General features: G+C 39.7%; 1 protein-coding gene across 2 annotated transcripts; it reads right to left on the bottom strand.

Moving 5' to 3' along the window:
• Positions 1–2,338: 2,338 nt before the first annotated feature.
• LOC144369130 (mitoregulin-like) lies at positions 2,339–14,156 on the bottom strand. Of its 2 annotated transcripts, XM_078028220.1 has the most exons (5): positions 13,917–14,151; positions 10,711–10,784; positions 5,550–5,610; positions 4,414–4,538; positions 2,339–2,456 (listed from the first exon to the last, which is right to left on the bottom strand). In XM_078028220.1, exon 1 carries the CDS (start codon positions 14,093–14,095, stop codon positions 13,925–13,927), a length of 171 nt encoding a protein of 56 aa, XP_077884346.1. In that variant the 5' UTR covers positions 14,096–14,151; the 3' UTR covers positions 2,339–2,456; positions 4,414–4,538; positions 5,550–5,610; positions 10,711–10,784; positions 13,917–13,924. The 2 variants fall into 2 exon arrangements, with proteins under 2 accessions (XP_077884346.1, XP_077884347.1); XM_078028221.1 differs by lacking the exon at positions 5,550–5,610 and having other exon boundaries at positions 13,917–14,156.
• Between the last annotated feature and the right edge of the window lie 830 nt (positions 14,157–14,986).

The following is a 14,986-nucleotide window of genomic DNA, read 5'->3' as shown; positions in this document are numbered from 1 at the left end:
TAGTCACTTATATAAAATGATACAGTATTTGCATATGACCTGTATACATCTTCCCACATACCTTAAATCATATACAAAATACTTATGATCTCTAACACAATGTAAATGCCAAATAAATGATTATTGTATTGTATAGTTTAGAAAATAATGACAAGAAAAAGAAATGTACATGTTCAATATAGACGCAACTGTTTTAAGATATTTTTGCTCTGTATCCTCAGATACAGAGGACAGACAGGAAAGTGTTCTCCCAAGTTCTGTGAGTCACCCTAGGGAATCATGAGACCCCTGCAGAAGGAGATGAGACTTCTGAATTTTTGGCCAATCAGTCAGAAGTACAAGTGGCTGCTGGGACATGTGACTGGCATCTGAACATAGGGCAGTCTAGTGGAACTGTGCCCTTACTGTGTGACACCTGTGCTAAATCCAGGAGTTAAGGCCAGAATCCAACTGAGTTGCTGGACACTGGCTGGTGCTATGGAGCTGATATGGAAAATGACACCCGTGGTGTCAGAGAATAACCCCGCCCCTCCGTCAGGAACTCAATTACAAGAAGAATTTCTCCTTTCTTAACGCAAAACAAAGTACAAATTTAAAAATAAAAATAAAGCTCACTAGTCATGAGTAGCATTTCATTACTAATGCTTTAAAATATACACTGAAAAAAGGAAATATTTCCTTAATTCAATATTTATCCTAACTTTTATCAAATGCTTCCCTACTGCCATACCCCAATACCTTTGTGACTATAAATGAATCATTCCTTTGGGTTGCTCAACACACATTCAAATTCTACATGCAAATGGGGACCATTTCCACAAGCATTTATGAGGACCCGTACTTATTCTAGCAATTTGATTATTGCAGAAAATATTTTTGAATTTGTAAGTCTCTCTTTGGAAAATTTCTTCCAGGAGTATCATATAAATCCCTGAAGAAAAATGATTCTATTAAGTTAAGCCCTATTTTGAAACAAAAATAGTTTACCCAATGTTCCTACCTACCTAATCCATGTTTTCAACAATACTTGTCCATTGAAAACAATACTTGTTCATGTACGAAATATAATCCATCCTTGAAAAACAGTAATTTCCACTACTGAAGACATGTAAAAGCAAAGACTTTCTTAGAATATACATTATTATTTAGTATTGGTGGCATTTTTCCAGGAAAAGTTAAAAAAAAAACCTATGAATTAAAATGTATTAGCTGAGTGCAGTAGCACATGCCTGTAATTTCAGAGACTTGGGAGTCTGAGGCAGGAGGACTACAAGTTTGGGGCCAGCCTCAGCAACTTGGCAAGGTTCTAAGCAACTTAGCAAGGGGTCCTGTCTCAAAGTAAAAATAAAAAGGGGTGGGGACGTAGCTCAGTGGTAAAGCACTCCCAAATTCAATCCCTGGTACCAAACCAAACAAAAAACAATAAAGATATTACTTGTACAATATTCTTGCATATTTTACTATTAATGAGTGTCACACTTTGAAGTTAAACAAAAGATCAAGATTTATATATTCAATAAAAATTTCTGGGGCTGGGGATGTGGCTCAAGCGGTAGCGCGCTCGCCTGGCGTGCGTGCGGCCCGGGTTCGATCCTCAGCACCACATACCAACAAAGATGTTGTGTCCGCCGAGAACTAAAAAGAATAAATGTTAAAAATTCTATCTCTCTCTCTCTCTCTCTCCTCTCTCACTCTAAAATTTAAAAAATAAATAAATAAATAAATAAATATCAAAAAAAAAAAAAATTTCTTTGAATCATTTCACTAGCAGAAAACTGTCTCAAATCCTTTACAAACCACACCTGCATGGCTGAGGCTGTAGGTCAGGGGTAGATGACCTGCCCAGCTAGGCCAGGTCTGATCCCTGCTCTGCATAAACAAACAAGACCCCACAACTTCATTTTTCTATCCCACCTGCCACTTATGTATGCACAGGCCTAGAATGGACGTGCGCCCCTTCAAGTCTAAGCCAACAGGAAGAAGTGTGATAGTGCTCCCCCTACCTCAGCTAGAACACTGCCTAACTCACCTGAATAACTCGGTACATATGACATTCAGAAACTAATTATAAAATTTTACCCCTTGTTAAGATTTATCAACACTAAAGCCACATCTTTAGAACAGGTAACTTTAATAATAGACTCTCACATAACTACTGCTTGTAAATCATAATCCCTTATTTAAACAGACTGAGCCTTTAGAAACATTCTCCTTACACTAGGTCCCCGTCTTCTCTACTTACCTTAAATGTAAGGTCCCCAACTTGCTGAGCAGTAAAATCTCCAAGAGCAATATATTTTCTACTTGTTTGTTTAGGACATTCATTTTCTTGTTCCTCTTCCTCTTCTGATTCTTCTTCCTCTCCACCACTTTCTTCCATTTCGTCATCATTTTCACCTTCTTCATCTTCCTCAGAAGAATCCTCATCTTCCTCTTTGTCAGTAAGTACATCAGTTCTACAAAAAGCATTTGTATGAGGAGATCTCTTGGAAAAACATGCGAATACAAACCCAGTTGGAGCAGAACCTCTGTACCTTGAAGAACTGTTCCATTTTTGGAGCTGGCCAAAAAAAAAAAGCAATGAAAGGAAAGTACAACTAATGGTTCCCACAACCGTGCTGAGCACACGTGACCTGAAGGACTGAGGGTGGACAAGGAGCCGGTTCATATGAGCGAGGCCTGTGCTACAAGAGCACTCCACCCCCGGCCTGGGTCCCCCATTCAGGACACGCTGCTTGAGCGCTCTCACACAGTGCTTGAAACACAAGTGGGGGTTTTGATTCTGGCTCTCTCTCTTCCGTGGGTGACCTTCTTGTAAGCTCTCCCTTTCTCATAAATAAAGTTGAGATAACAACAGAACCTGACTCCTAAGGCTGTCATGAGGATGAGGTGAGTGACAATCCGTAAAGTGTTTAGAACAATGTCTGCCTGCAGTGAGCTTCCCATCAGAGCCAGTTAGGATGAGGGCTGAGGCAGTGGCTCAGTGGTAGAGCTCTTGAATGTATACTGGAGTATCTGGATATACCTAGAGCCATTTATCTTCATCACTATTGTATTTCTTTCCTCTTAATCAGTGTTGCTAAGAATTTATCAATTTGATTAATATTTACAGAAAAGTCAATGTTTGGCTTTGCTGAATGCACCACTGTTTATCTGTTGATGTCACTGTTTTCTGTTCCCATTGTATTTTTTCCTTTCCCTTGGGTTTACCTTGTTCTTTTTTCTGGCTTCTTAAGTTAACAGCTTCAATAATTGATTTTTGGTATCTTTTAAAATTATTCATTGAAGCCATGAATTCCTTTCTAAGCACTGCCTTGGCTGCAACCCATGAGTCATACATCCTTTTTAAAATATTTTTTTAGTTGTAGTTGGACATAATAAATAAAGGTATTATGTGGTGCTGAGGCTCAAACCCAGCGTCTCATATGTGCTAGGCAAGCACTCTATCGCTGAGCCACAACCCAGCCCCAGAGTCATACATTTTTATCATTTGAAATATTTTCCAATTTCCAGTGCAATACTTTCTTGAATTAATGCATCATACAGATAAAGTATGTAACATAATTTGCAGACTTTTAATGATATCTAGTTATTTTTCTGTCACTGAGCTTTAATAAAATTCTAAGAGATCAAAAAATATATACAATTTCAATTCTTTGAAATTTATTGAAAATTGCTCTCTGGTCCTATATGGCTCATTTTGACTAATGTTATATGTTCATTTGAAAAGAATGCATATTATTTATTTGCACAGATTTTTATAGTTGTTTGTGGTGGAAAAGTTAAGTAAAATATCAGCTATTCTGACATTCTTAATGCTAGAATTCAGTGAAAATTCTAGAATCTTCGAGTCAATATTCTTACCATTTTTCCCACAGTGTAAAAAGCTGGGGAAGAGCATTTGAAGGGTCTAAATAATTGATATTTTATTGCTCCCTACAAATTGGGTTTGTTTATACCTACAAGTCTTTTGTAATTTGTAAGAGAGATTATTAACATTCTCTCCAGCAGAAAAACAATTATGTGTCTACTTCAAATTTTTAAAAAACATTTATAAGAAAGGGGACCCTGTCAGTAGACACTGTAAGTCATTTTCCTTACCCATCATCATTGACACTCAGGGCGTCATCCTAGTTATTTAACACTTGTTTACGTAGCTTCTCGCACCTCTGTTTTGCTTTCCCAACTACATCTTGAGTAATCTGAGGGCAAAGACTAGGACGTGCACATCTTTACATCTCTCTTGGGATTTGACGTGTCCTATCATGCACAATAACTACTCATTATTCAGACCATTGTGGTCATTTCCTCATATCTATGCTGTTATAGCATATATTTATTTCAGAATCAAATGTAAAAATGATAGCAATATAATATCTGAAAGAAAGGAATGAAGGCAAGAAGATAGCATACTCAGTTCTATGTTCTCTGCTTGTGGTCACAGCAAGCGCCTGCAGCTGTTGAGTGAGCTTGTCCAGAAAATTCTGCTCCTCCTCCTTTCTCTGATTATAGTTCCTGACGGGTGCAGACTCATCCGCCTAGGAGAGAATATTTCATTGAAAAATGATTTTTAGTTTCCTAATTACATTCATCTTAAAAAAATAACAATAAAAACCACAGTAAGTGCTGTAGGACGAAATAAAGACTAGTGTGAGATTATACTTACCTTAGGGAAATACATCAGAGTTACAAGAAATGTAGTGAAGTAATTGAGTTGGAATGCAAGCCAAATGAAAACACAAAACCACATGGTTTTGTTTTCGTTTTGTTTTTTGCTGAGCACTGCAGACACTCTAGAGTCAAGTAGGGGACAGGGTCTGACAGGATATTGGCTCCAGAGTCAGAAAGGAGAGGGCTGGTCCCAGGTTCTGCCGCTTACTGACAGAGACATTGTTTCTTCACTTTTGAAGGCTGTTTTCCCATCTGTGAAATGGGTTAACTAGGTTTTCAAACTCGGGGCGAGCCTGCCTCCTGCGTTGAAAAGTTCTGTGTCACTGCAGAAATGCAGAGGAGACACTCAGATGCAGTAACAAGGATTCAGACACAGGCAGGGGACACTTTCAGGTGACTTCCACTTGCTCCATGAGCCTCTAGCCCTAGACACGTAGATGAAACTCAGGCCCATAGAAAAAAAAAAAAAAACTCCTGAAGGGATGGCCAAGGGTAAAGCTGGCTCCTCCAATCTGGCAGTCATTGCTGTAAGAGCCACCACCGAGACGAGACTTCCTTCCACTCACCGAGGGCTAGACTCTACCCACAGTGGGATTAAAATCAAAATGGCTCCAAAATGCAACTCATCTAAATTATACAATGCACACATTTGAAAGGCAGTGTCTGGTTTCTGGGTCCTTAATGCTGAAGACCTCAGCAGGGCTGGAGGTTCTCTTCTGCTCTGAAGCACACCTGGGAGACCATGCCCCCACTCAGCACCTCTGGGTTGGGCTTTATTTCTAATGCAACCCAGGAACTTACCGACTCCAATTCATTCTTCTTCATGAAAATATTTATATAAAAAGTTTTTTTTCTAATATGATTCACATAATACTTACTTTTCTTAGCTTTTGAAGAACATTTTTATTCTCATCTATTGCCTATTTTAACTGGATACATCTAAATTTAAAAAAAAAAAGAAAATATAATGATTTTTCTGTTGTCACAATTAGAAAGCTATTTAAAAAAATCATTCAATCACTAAGCAGGCAAGGCTATTGGCTACTGTTAAAAATAATGTTTAAAAATCCACATGTAAAAACCTTTGTACCCATTGCTTTAGATGATCCAAGGGGCGCTCCAAGGCCCTGGGCAGGAAAACCAGGCTCAGAAATGTCAGGGACCTGGGGCCTCAGTCTCCTGAGTCTAAAATGAGGAGGGGCTCTGGGTTCTAAGACGCCTCCCCAGCTCTACAGTTGCCAAGGCCAAGGAACTGGACATGAGACACAACTGACCCCCACCACAGCTGTGTAAGTCTCCCAACAAGCCCGACTCCAGGCAGAGAAAATAAGGTTCTAAAAAGAACCACAGTGGGTCCCTGGGAGGGCAGCAGGGAGGGCAGGTGGGCACCCGGACTCCGAGTGCCCACTCGGACTAGTGGCAGTGGCAGTGGCTGCCTCTTCCTGCCACTGCCACTACACACCCCTTTTGAACAGGCTCTCGGGACAGGTGCAATGCTTTGGGCTACAGAGACAGCTCATATATCTCAGTTGAAGTCTCAGACACCCAGAGAAGAGATACAAAAAATGACCAAAAATGGGGTACAACTGATGATAGGGGAGTTTTCCTTCTTTTTCTTGATACTAAGGATTGAATCCAGGAACACTGAACCACAGAGCCACATCCCCAGCCCTTTTCTGCATTTTATTTAGAGACAGGGTGTCCCTGAGTTGCTTGGAGACTCACTAAGTTGCTCAGGCTGCCTCTGAACTCATGATCCTCCTGCCTCAGCCTCCTAAGCCACTGAGATCACAGGTGTGTGCCGTGGCACCCAGAGGAGTTTTCAAACATCAAATCTTTTTGTACTATTCGGAGCCCTGGCTTTTCTCTCACTCTCTGAAAAGTGACTTCTGTGTTACTGGAGCTGTTTTTCTCTTACAGATGTGAATGAAATGACATAAAAGGGAAAAGGGGTAGGAGTCAAAAGTCCTTTGTGAAATGGGCAGAAAAAGAGAAATGGCAACATGAAACTGGTTGACCCTGCCAGGTGCCTGCCCCAAACCCTCCTCTGGCTTCCTCTATCCTGTGACCTGCCCTCTGTTCTCAGCCTCCACTGCAGGTGGTGGGGGGACACCTGGGCTGGCCAACAGAACATAAAAGAGCATGCTCAGGATGCCCCCTGCCCCCAGCCTCTACAGCAAGGCATTAAGAAACCCCCTCCCCTTCCTGCTCTTAAATACTGCCCCCTAAGGACTTTGCAATTCTGAGGACAGACATCATCAACAAGCTGAGGCTGGCAGAAGAGACAGAACGTCACCAACCGCTGGTCTTGGGACATCAGGAGCCACTGACCCACCTGGGAGAATCCAGCAGCAGAGTTTTGTCAGATGAGACTTAGTAAAGCTGCTTATTTTGACAGATGGCCTGTTGAATGAAAGAACTCAGAAATCTCACTTGAGAGCCAGAGTGCAAAATGATTTTTTTATAATACACAATCCAAGAAAATATCTGCTTCATATCTATAAAATTATCAAATCCTCAAACAGCCCAGATTCTTAAGATTCCTGGTTCAGGATAAAAACTAAGCACACACCCATCTTCGCTGCCTCCTGAAACCGAACAAAAAATGACTAAAGTGTTTTCGAAGGTAATAACCCCAAACAGCAAAGAATGGGAAAGGATCATGGGCCAGCAAGAGAGGGCAACAAATTTCTGCTTCATGGAAAAAACAGAAGCATGTTCGTTTATCAAGTGACACTCTTATCAAGTGTCACACAGGCACAAGGGACACCCGGCAGAACACTCCAGGATCATGAAGATCTGTCTAGGATGCACATGGGTGCACGTTTAGGGAAATCAATCTTAAAGCCATCAGGGGTCTTTGTATTACTCGGGGAAAGAGCAAAGATTCTCATTAAGTTTACATTTAGTTAAGGCTCTTTTGTAATAAAGGTAGCAACTTTTAAAGTTTATTTACAGAAATCCTCAGCCTGTTAGCTCTCTTCTCTTATCTCACCTTCTGTTTTCCCACTGAACCAGAAGATTCTTCTTAAAATATAAAAATAATAATAATAATAATAATAATAATAATAATAATAAATGATTTGGGGAGAATCATAATTACAAAAGAACTTTCCAGCACACCTATTCCTGCACTGAAGGCTCCTCAGACTAAAGGCTGGTTCCTGACCCCATGATGAGCCCTGTCCACCTGCAAAGAACTTAATTTGCATTCAGCATATGGTGCTAACAGGAAAGACACCAAGATATGCCACAGTGGAAGAACCCGAGAAAGGGCTCTAGAATAATCAACCCAGGCTCACATTCTCAAATAAAAATGAATAGTAAAGGGCCACCAGACTAAATAAAGAAAACCAGCAACATAAGGATAAAATGTAAAATTAATAAATAAATAAATAGGAATCCGAGCAACAAGGAAGCAAAGACAATTCAAAGAACAGAAGAAAACTTAAAAACAAACCTAAGCATGGAAGGAGAAAATCTGAAAGCAGGAATATGATAGTATAAAAAAAAAGACTGAAAACAAGAAAAAACACTAGTAAATGAACAACATGATCAGTAAAATAAAACATTCATAGAAGTTATAAAAATTTTTGTTAGTGTTATATTTGGAATGTCTGATGGACTTAATTGTGGCTGCTACACAAAATACTGTCAGTATTTGTTACCCAATCCTCAATTACAATTCCATTTAGGAGGGAAAAAAAAAAAGTCAAGAGAAACTCCCAGGCATAAGAAAAAGACAAGCAACAAAAGTATTCATGAGAGGTTTAGAAACCTAGACAATCTATCCAAGATATTCAATACCCGACTCAAAGATGTTTCAGAAAAAATAAATAAATGGAAGTAAAGAAGTGATCTTTAGTAAAATAAAATTTCCCAGAGCTCATGAGAAATATATGAGTTTTCAAAGTGAAACTATCCACTTGGTGCTAAACAGATAAAAACAATGCCAAAATATATTCTGCTAAAATTTCAAAACACCAAGGCTGAAAAGTCAACAGGCTAATTATTAAGGAACGATAATTGGACTTACCAGCATCACTGCATGCAAAGAAAACTCAACAATGCCTTCAAAAGTTTTAGTAACAATTATTTTAAATTCTATAACCAGCTAACTATTAATCAAACATAAGGGCAAAATGACATTTTCAGACTTGCAAACATCAGTGTGAATTTTTAAGGGACTGTGAAGGGATCATTTTATTCACAAGCTAACTATGGCTTAAAAATACTTATTATTGCCAGGCGGAGTGTCACACATCTACAATCCCAGCAACTCTAGAGGCTGAGGAGGAGGATTGAAAGTCTGAGGCCAGCCAGGGCAACTTAACAAGACCTTATCACAGAAGAAAAAAATAAAAAGGACGAGGGATGTAACCATGTGGCAAAGGGGCCTGGGTTCAATCTCTTCTCCCCATAAACACTTAATATTTTTTATTTTGAGAGAGAGAGAGAGAGAGAGAGAGAGAGAGAGAGAGAGAGAGAGAGACAGAGAGAGAGAGAATGAATTTTTAATATTTATTTTTTAGTTTTTGGTGGACACAACATCTTTATTTTATTTTTATGTGGTGTTGAGGATCCAACCCAGCGCACCAGGCATGCCAGGTGAGCATGCTACTGCTTGAGCCACATCCCCAGCCCCAACGCTTAATATTTTTTAAAAGAAAATTCAAAACTTAGCTTTCCCCAGGGCTTCAAATATAGTCTGTATATATTATTTTGTTTTTAAATCTAGCAAAGCAAGCACGATTACCTTTATTATTTTCTTCACTATTATTAATTAACTTAATTTGAAATAATTCCTTAAACAATCAATCCTGCCAATAATGGTAAATTAAATTCCATTTGACATTTTAAAAATTATTTATATTTTACTTTGCCTTTAGACACTTTGAATTGCTGGCTTAAGTAAAACTTTTCCAAATGCTTCTAATAAATAATTTAAGTTAATAGAATGAATCTCATGCTCTTTTCTTTTCTTCCCCATGGTCTTATTACTTAAGTATTTACTATTTATCTCCTGGTGCCCCTTCTCATGTTCTTCTGAATGCTATAAACTCTTTAAATACCCTCAAATATGCAGATTTACTTAATGATGTTCTGAACTTAATGCAAAAGTGTTAACAGTCTAGTTCAGTTTAGTTCGTTATGTCTATTTAATGTTAAAATTTCCCAGGGATTAAAACCAGAAACTACTTACTCATATAGAGAACACAGTATCTTTTCAAGAAAATTAAAGGTCATTATCCCAAGCAAAGACAAATTGCTTCTAGCAAGATTTCTGATCATTTCTGGGCTACATGAGCCAAGGGTCTAGGGTAATTCTGCGTGAGCCACCACAGTGCATTCTGAGCAGATTTTAGTTGCTGCACAATAGCAACAAGCCCACAACCACTAGGTGTAGCTAGTTCCTTCTAGACCTTCATGACATCACCCTGCAATCCTTCCATTTGGTTGTAATGGACTAAACCCTGCACCTCTGAGGTTCTCAAGTGCTCTCCCTTGCTTCAGGAATTCTGTATTTCTTAGCCACCTTAAAACATTTTCATAGGCTCCCAACTTTAGTGTCTTAAAGCCAAGTAATGCTAGATGCATTAACTAACTGCTGTGAGCCTTGATTTTCTTATTTATGTTAATAAGTACCTTATGGTATTATTGAAAAAATTTAAGAAAAAGTTTGAGGAGTACAGACTATAATGCCCGGCACATACAGGGTATAAAATAAATGAAGGGTACTTCTTTTTAATATTTACTATTCTTTATTTGATCTTATCATTTCAAATTAAGACCAGGTAGATTTAGATAATGATAGGAAATATTTAAAAGTACATTTTAGAAAATCTTATTCACTGTTACCTCAATATTATCTACCATTATTATTTTGTCTTTCGGGTGAAACAGAGATAAATAAAAAGAAAAAGCAAGAAAGGAAGGGAAAGAGGGCAAGAAAGTCTCAAACAACTTCTGTGCCTTAAATCCAACTCATTGAGATATAAGCTTAGTCCCAAGAAAACCCAATAATTGAGCATACTTTACCTTTGGTAAATATCTCGACTTTTATTAGGTTCTAGAGCTTCTTTCAATCAGCTCTCAGAAAGCAGACTATCAACCTACGGCAAACGGAGACAGTTTAAAACATCATATTAAGTTATGATTCTTACATTTCAGTTATGTCTATTTACTTTTCTCCCCTTATGAAATAAACATAATAAATAATACAATAAAGTCGAAAGAATTTTATAGCAATACCTATATGCCACTACCTCGATTCTACTGTTCACATTTTACCCTACTTATTTAGTCTATCTATCCATCAACCCACTTTATTTTTATGCATTTTGAAGTCAACCGCAGTCACCAATACACTGCCCCCTAAATAATGTGCTATAGGGACCACTAAGAGAGCTGAATATTTGATGTAAAACATACAAAGACATGCACAAACCTAAAAGGTATATCTGCTGCATTTTGACAAACATGTGTGTTTATAACTGAAACCTCATAGAAGAACTCCAATGTCCTTTCTAGTAAATTCCATCCCATTCCTCCTGAGACAAACTTGTGTTGATTTTTGTCCACCCTAAATTTTGCCTGCTCTTGAACTTTTACATAAATGAACTTGTACAGTATGAACTCTTGTCTACATGAACCATGTAATGTTATGCTTCCACACTGTTGTATCATAAGTTTATTCCTTATTACCAAATAGTATTCATTGCATCGAATGTTACATGACTTTGTCCTGACTTCCTGTGTTACTAAAGACTACTTGCATCTTTGTCAATGTACCCCTCCAAAAAGGCACATCTTTCTTTGGTTTCTTTTCTGCAGATTATGTGCAAAAGATAAAGTAGATAAAAAAGTAAATTCCACTAGCTTCTTCTCTGTCCTTATTATTTGGCATCCACCTGAGTTATTTACAAAATTCATACACTCAGTGACCCAAATAGAAAGGTGATTCCTTGTCCCATGGATATCATGCTGGAAATTTATTCCACTTTCTTTTTTTTTTTTTTTTTTAAGAGAGAGAGAGAAAAAAAAATTTTAATATTTATTTTTTACTTTTCGGTGCACACAACATCTTTATTTTATTTTTATGTGGTGCTGAGGATCGAACCCAGCGCCCCCAGGGCATGCCAGGTGAGCACATTAGCGCTTGAGCCACATCCCCAGCCCCGTCCGTCCACTTTCTTTTCAGGTCTCTTTTGTGGATACAAGAAAGAATGAGCTAATACTATTAAAACGTCCTTTCCAGATATTCAAGGTATCAAGTGGTTCCTGAATCAATTTGTCCCCAAGTTGAATAATTTTGTAATCATCTTTTATTTTTGCTTTACTAACTGCTTTTATAGTTTACTTTTGAAAAATTTCCTGGTTCTCTAAATGTCCTACTAAATTTAAAATTAAGTGCAGAACCACAGTAAGTTACCGGTAAGTAAGTCAATACTCCATCAAGTTTTATTTTTCATTTCTACCAGGAGACAATTTTGCTTTTGCTGTACCACTGTGATTCCAATACAAAGTCACTTAAATATTTATGTGCCAAATTCTTTGGTACATTTTAAAATTTATTTTTTTAAATTCTTTTTAGGTACCAGGGATTGAACTCAGGGGCACATGACCCCAGCCCTATTTTGTATTTTATTTAGAGACAGTCTCACTGAGTTGTATAGCACCTCATTTTTGCTGAGGCTGGCTTTGAATTCACCATCCTCCTGCCTCAGCCTCCAGAGCTGCTGGGATTACAGGCCTGCATCACTGTGCCTGGCTTATTTTTAACTGATATAAAATAATTTTATTTAGAGTAAAAATCTTGGCAATAGATCCTTTTTACAAAATAAAATTAGCAAACTGATAAAGAATCTAAAAAAAAATGAACCTATTAATTGCTATTTACTTTTTTTTTCTCGCAAGGTAATAGACCTGGGATGAAATGTCACACACCTATAATCCAAGCTACTATGGAGGCTAAGGCAGGAGGATCACAAGTTCAAGGCCAGCCTCGACAATTTAGCCAGACTCTGTGTCACAATAAAAAATAAAAAGGGCTAGGGATGTGGCTCACTGGTGGAGCACTTACATGCCTAGCATGCACAAGGCCCCAGACTTATCCCCAGTGCCACAAAAACAAATAAATAATAAAAGAGCTGGGATGTGGCTCAGTGATAGGGCACACCTGGGTTCAATCTCAGTACTGGAAAAAAAAAAGGCATAGGCATTCGGTGTACTGAAAAATGAGAAAAAACACTACTCCCAGCATTCCACCACAGAGATACCATTTCAGCATGTTTTCTTTTATATCTTTTTCATGTACTATATATAGAAAAACGTCATTAAGATACCTTTTATTCCGTTTTGTTTTTGTTAACTTGCCATTTGATCACAAATATTTTCCCTAACACATTAACATTTAACAAAAGTTTAGTAATAGTATTATTATATCCCATCAAAAGTTATTCATTCCCCTATTACTTCTCATTAAAGTGTATCATTTTTTCTATTAAGCAACAATGAGACCAGTACTTTTACTATCTATCAATCTCTGTCCCAACGTTTCATTATTACATAGGGCAGGTTTCTGGAACTCCACTACCCAGCCTGGGCGCATGCACATGGGCTACACCTCCTCACAGTGCTTTCCAGAAAGCTGAACCTGACACCCTGGAGCAGCGAGTCTAGGTGCCAGGCCAGCCACGCCTCCCCCAAGACTGAGAGTGGCCATTTTCACAGTCTTTGGGAGAGTTCATCTCCTTTGCCACTGGTTTATCTTTGAAGTTAACTTTCATGCTGACATCACTTGTGTGTCCTCTAGTTAACGTCCCTGCTCGCCCTCCAGGTCCTGCAGTCCTGACACAGTAGGACTCTTCCTGAGGCTTGGGCCCCAAGAGCGGTGGCTCCAGGGACAGGGACCCCGGAAAGCGCGGAGCGGGCGCGGGTAGGGCAGCTCCAGCGCAGCCCTGGGCTGCAGACCCTGCGGCTGGGGGCCGTCAGGACGGGGGACACGGTCTCTCGTGGACGGTCGGGAGGTTCCGTGGCTGGCCCGGCCGGGCGCAGCGCGGGCTGGAGCGGAGTTTCGCTCGGGGTTTAGCGCGGGCTGGAGCGGGGTTTGGCGCGGGGAGGTCGCGGGGTGCGGAGCGTTTGGGTCGGACGCCGGCTCCCAGGGAGTGGGGTCGCTGGGAGGAAAGCCCCGCGGCGCCCCGCGCCCCCTCGCCCACCCCGCGGTGCGCCCGGCCCCACCGTACCTGCTGCTTCAGGCCAGGTCCAGCTTCTTCTGCGTCGTCGCCAGCTTGTCCTGAAGCCTCTGCTTCCTCCAGTCCAGGTTGCACCTCCTTAGCCGGTTCGCCTGCCAGCCGAGGAGCACTCCGGAGGCGAAAGCCACCAGCACCGACACCTGCAGCGTCCTCTCCGACACGTCCGCCATCGCGGCCGCCCGGCGTGCACCGCGGCCTACGGCGCTGCGCGAGGGTCAAGCAACGCCGCGTTCACAGCGGGCACCGGGCGAAGAGCCGGCGGAGCAGCGGCTTGGGCGGGGCGTCCTGCTGGGTGTGTCAGCAACAGGTCAGCCTTCTCCAGAGACCTTCCCAGTGCTTGGAGAGCCCGTCCGCACCCCTCTGAGCCCTCCACAGTGTCCCATCTATCATTAATCAGATGTTTCCTTGCACTATTAGCTGACATTGGTGTCTTGCCAAGTGTAAGCTCAGCACCTCTTTATTTTTGCTCAGCAATAGAATTTGAACCACGTGTGCAACTTAAAATCCTCTGGTAACTCGTTTCTTTCAAAAATAAGTACAAGCAGATAAAATTGTTTTTAATAATATATCTTATCATTTCAACATCACTTTGGAAATTATTTAAGAGATTTCTGGTTTTTGTATTGTCTTTGAAACTTGATGTATATCTTTACAATTAACATCAATCATACTTTTTAAACACTGAGTTTTCAGTGGAGATATGTGATCTGTATCTAATTTTATAAAATTTACAGTTGAAAAAGAAGTCTCATTTACTTACACAAAATTTTTTTTCCTGAAACTGAGTTTACTATGGGTTTTTAAATTAAATTGATCATTAGATTTCTTTAAATTGAAAATGAAGTTCTTAGGGCTGGGGCCCAGTGGAAGCGCTCTTGCCCAGCATGTGTGAGGCACAGGGTTTGATTCTAAGCACTGCATAAAAAATAAATAAAATAAAGGTCTGTCAACAACCAAAAAAAAAAAATTTAAAAAGAAAATGAAGTTCTTTTGTCACAATAGCCATGCTATGCCAGAGCTAACAGGAGACAGAATTATTGAGATGAGGGGCACACACACTT

Source organism: Ictidomys tridecemlineatus, chromosome 12 (genome assembly GCF_052094955.1).
Source record: "Ictidomys tridecemlineatus isolate mIctTri1 chromosome 12, mIctTri1.hap1, whole genome shotgun sequence".
Taxonomy (NCBI): Eukaryota; Metazoa; Chordata; class Mammalia; order Rodentia; family Sciuridae; genus Ictidomys; species Ictidomys tridecemlineatus.
This window is presented reverse-complemented; position numbering and strand designations above follow the sequence as displayed.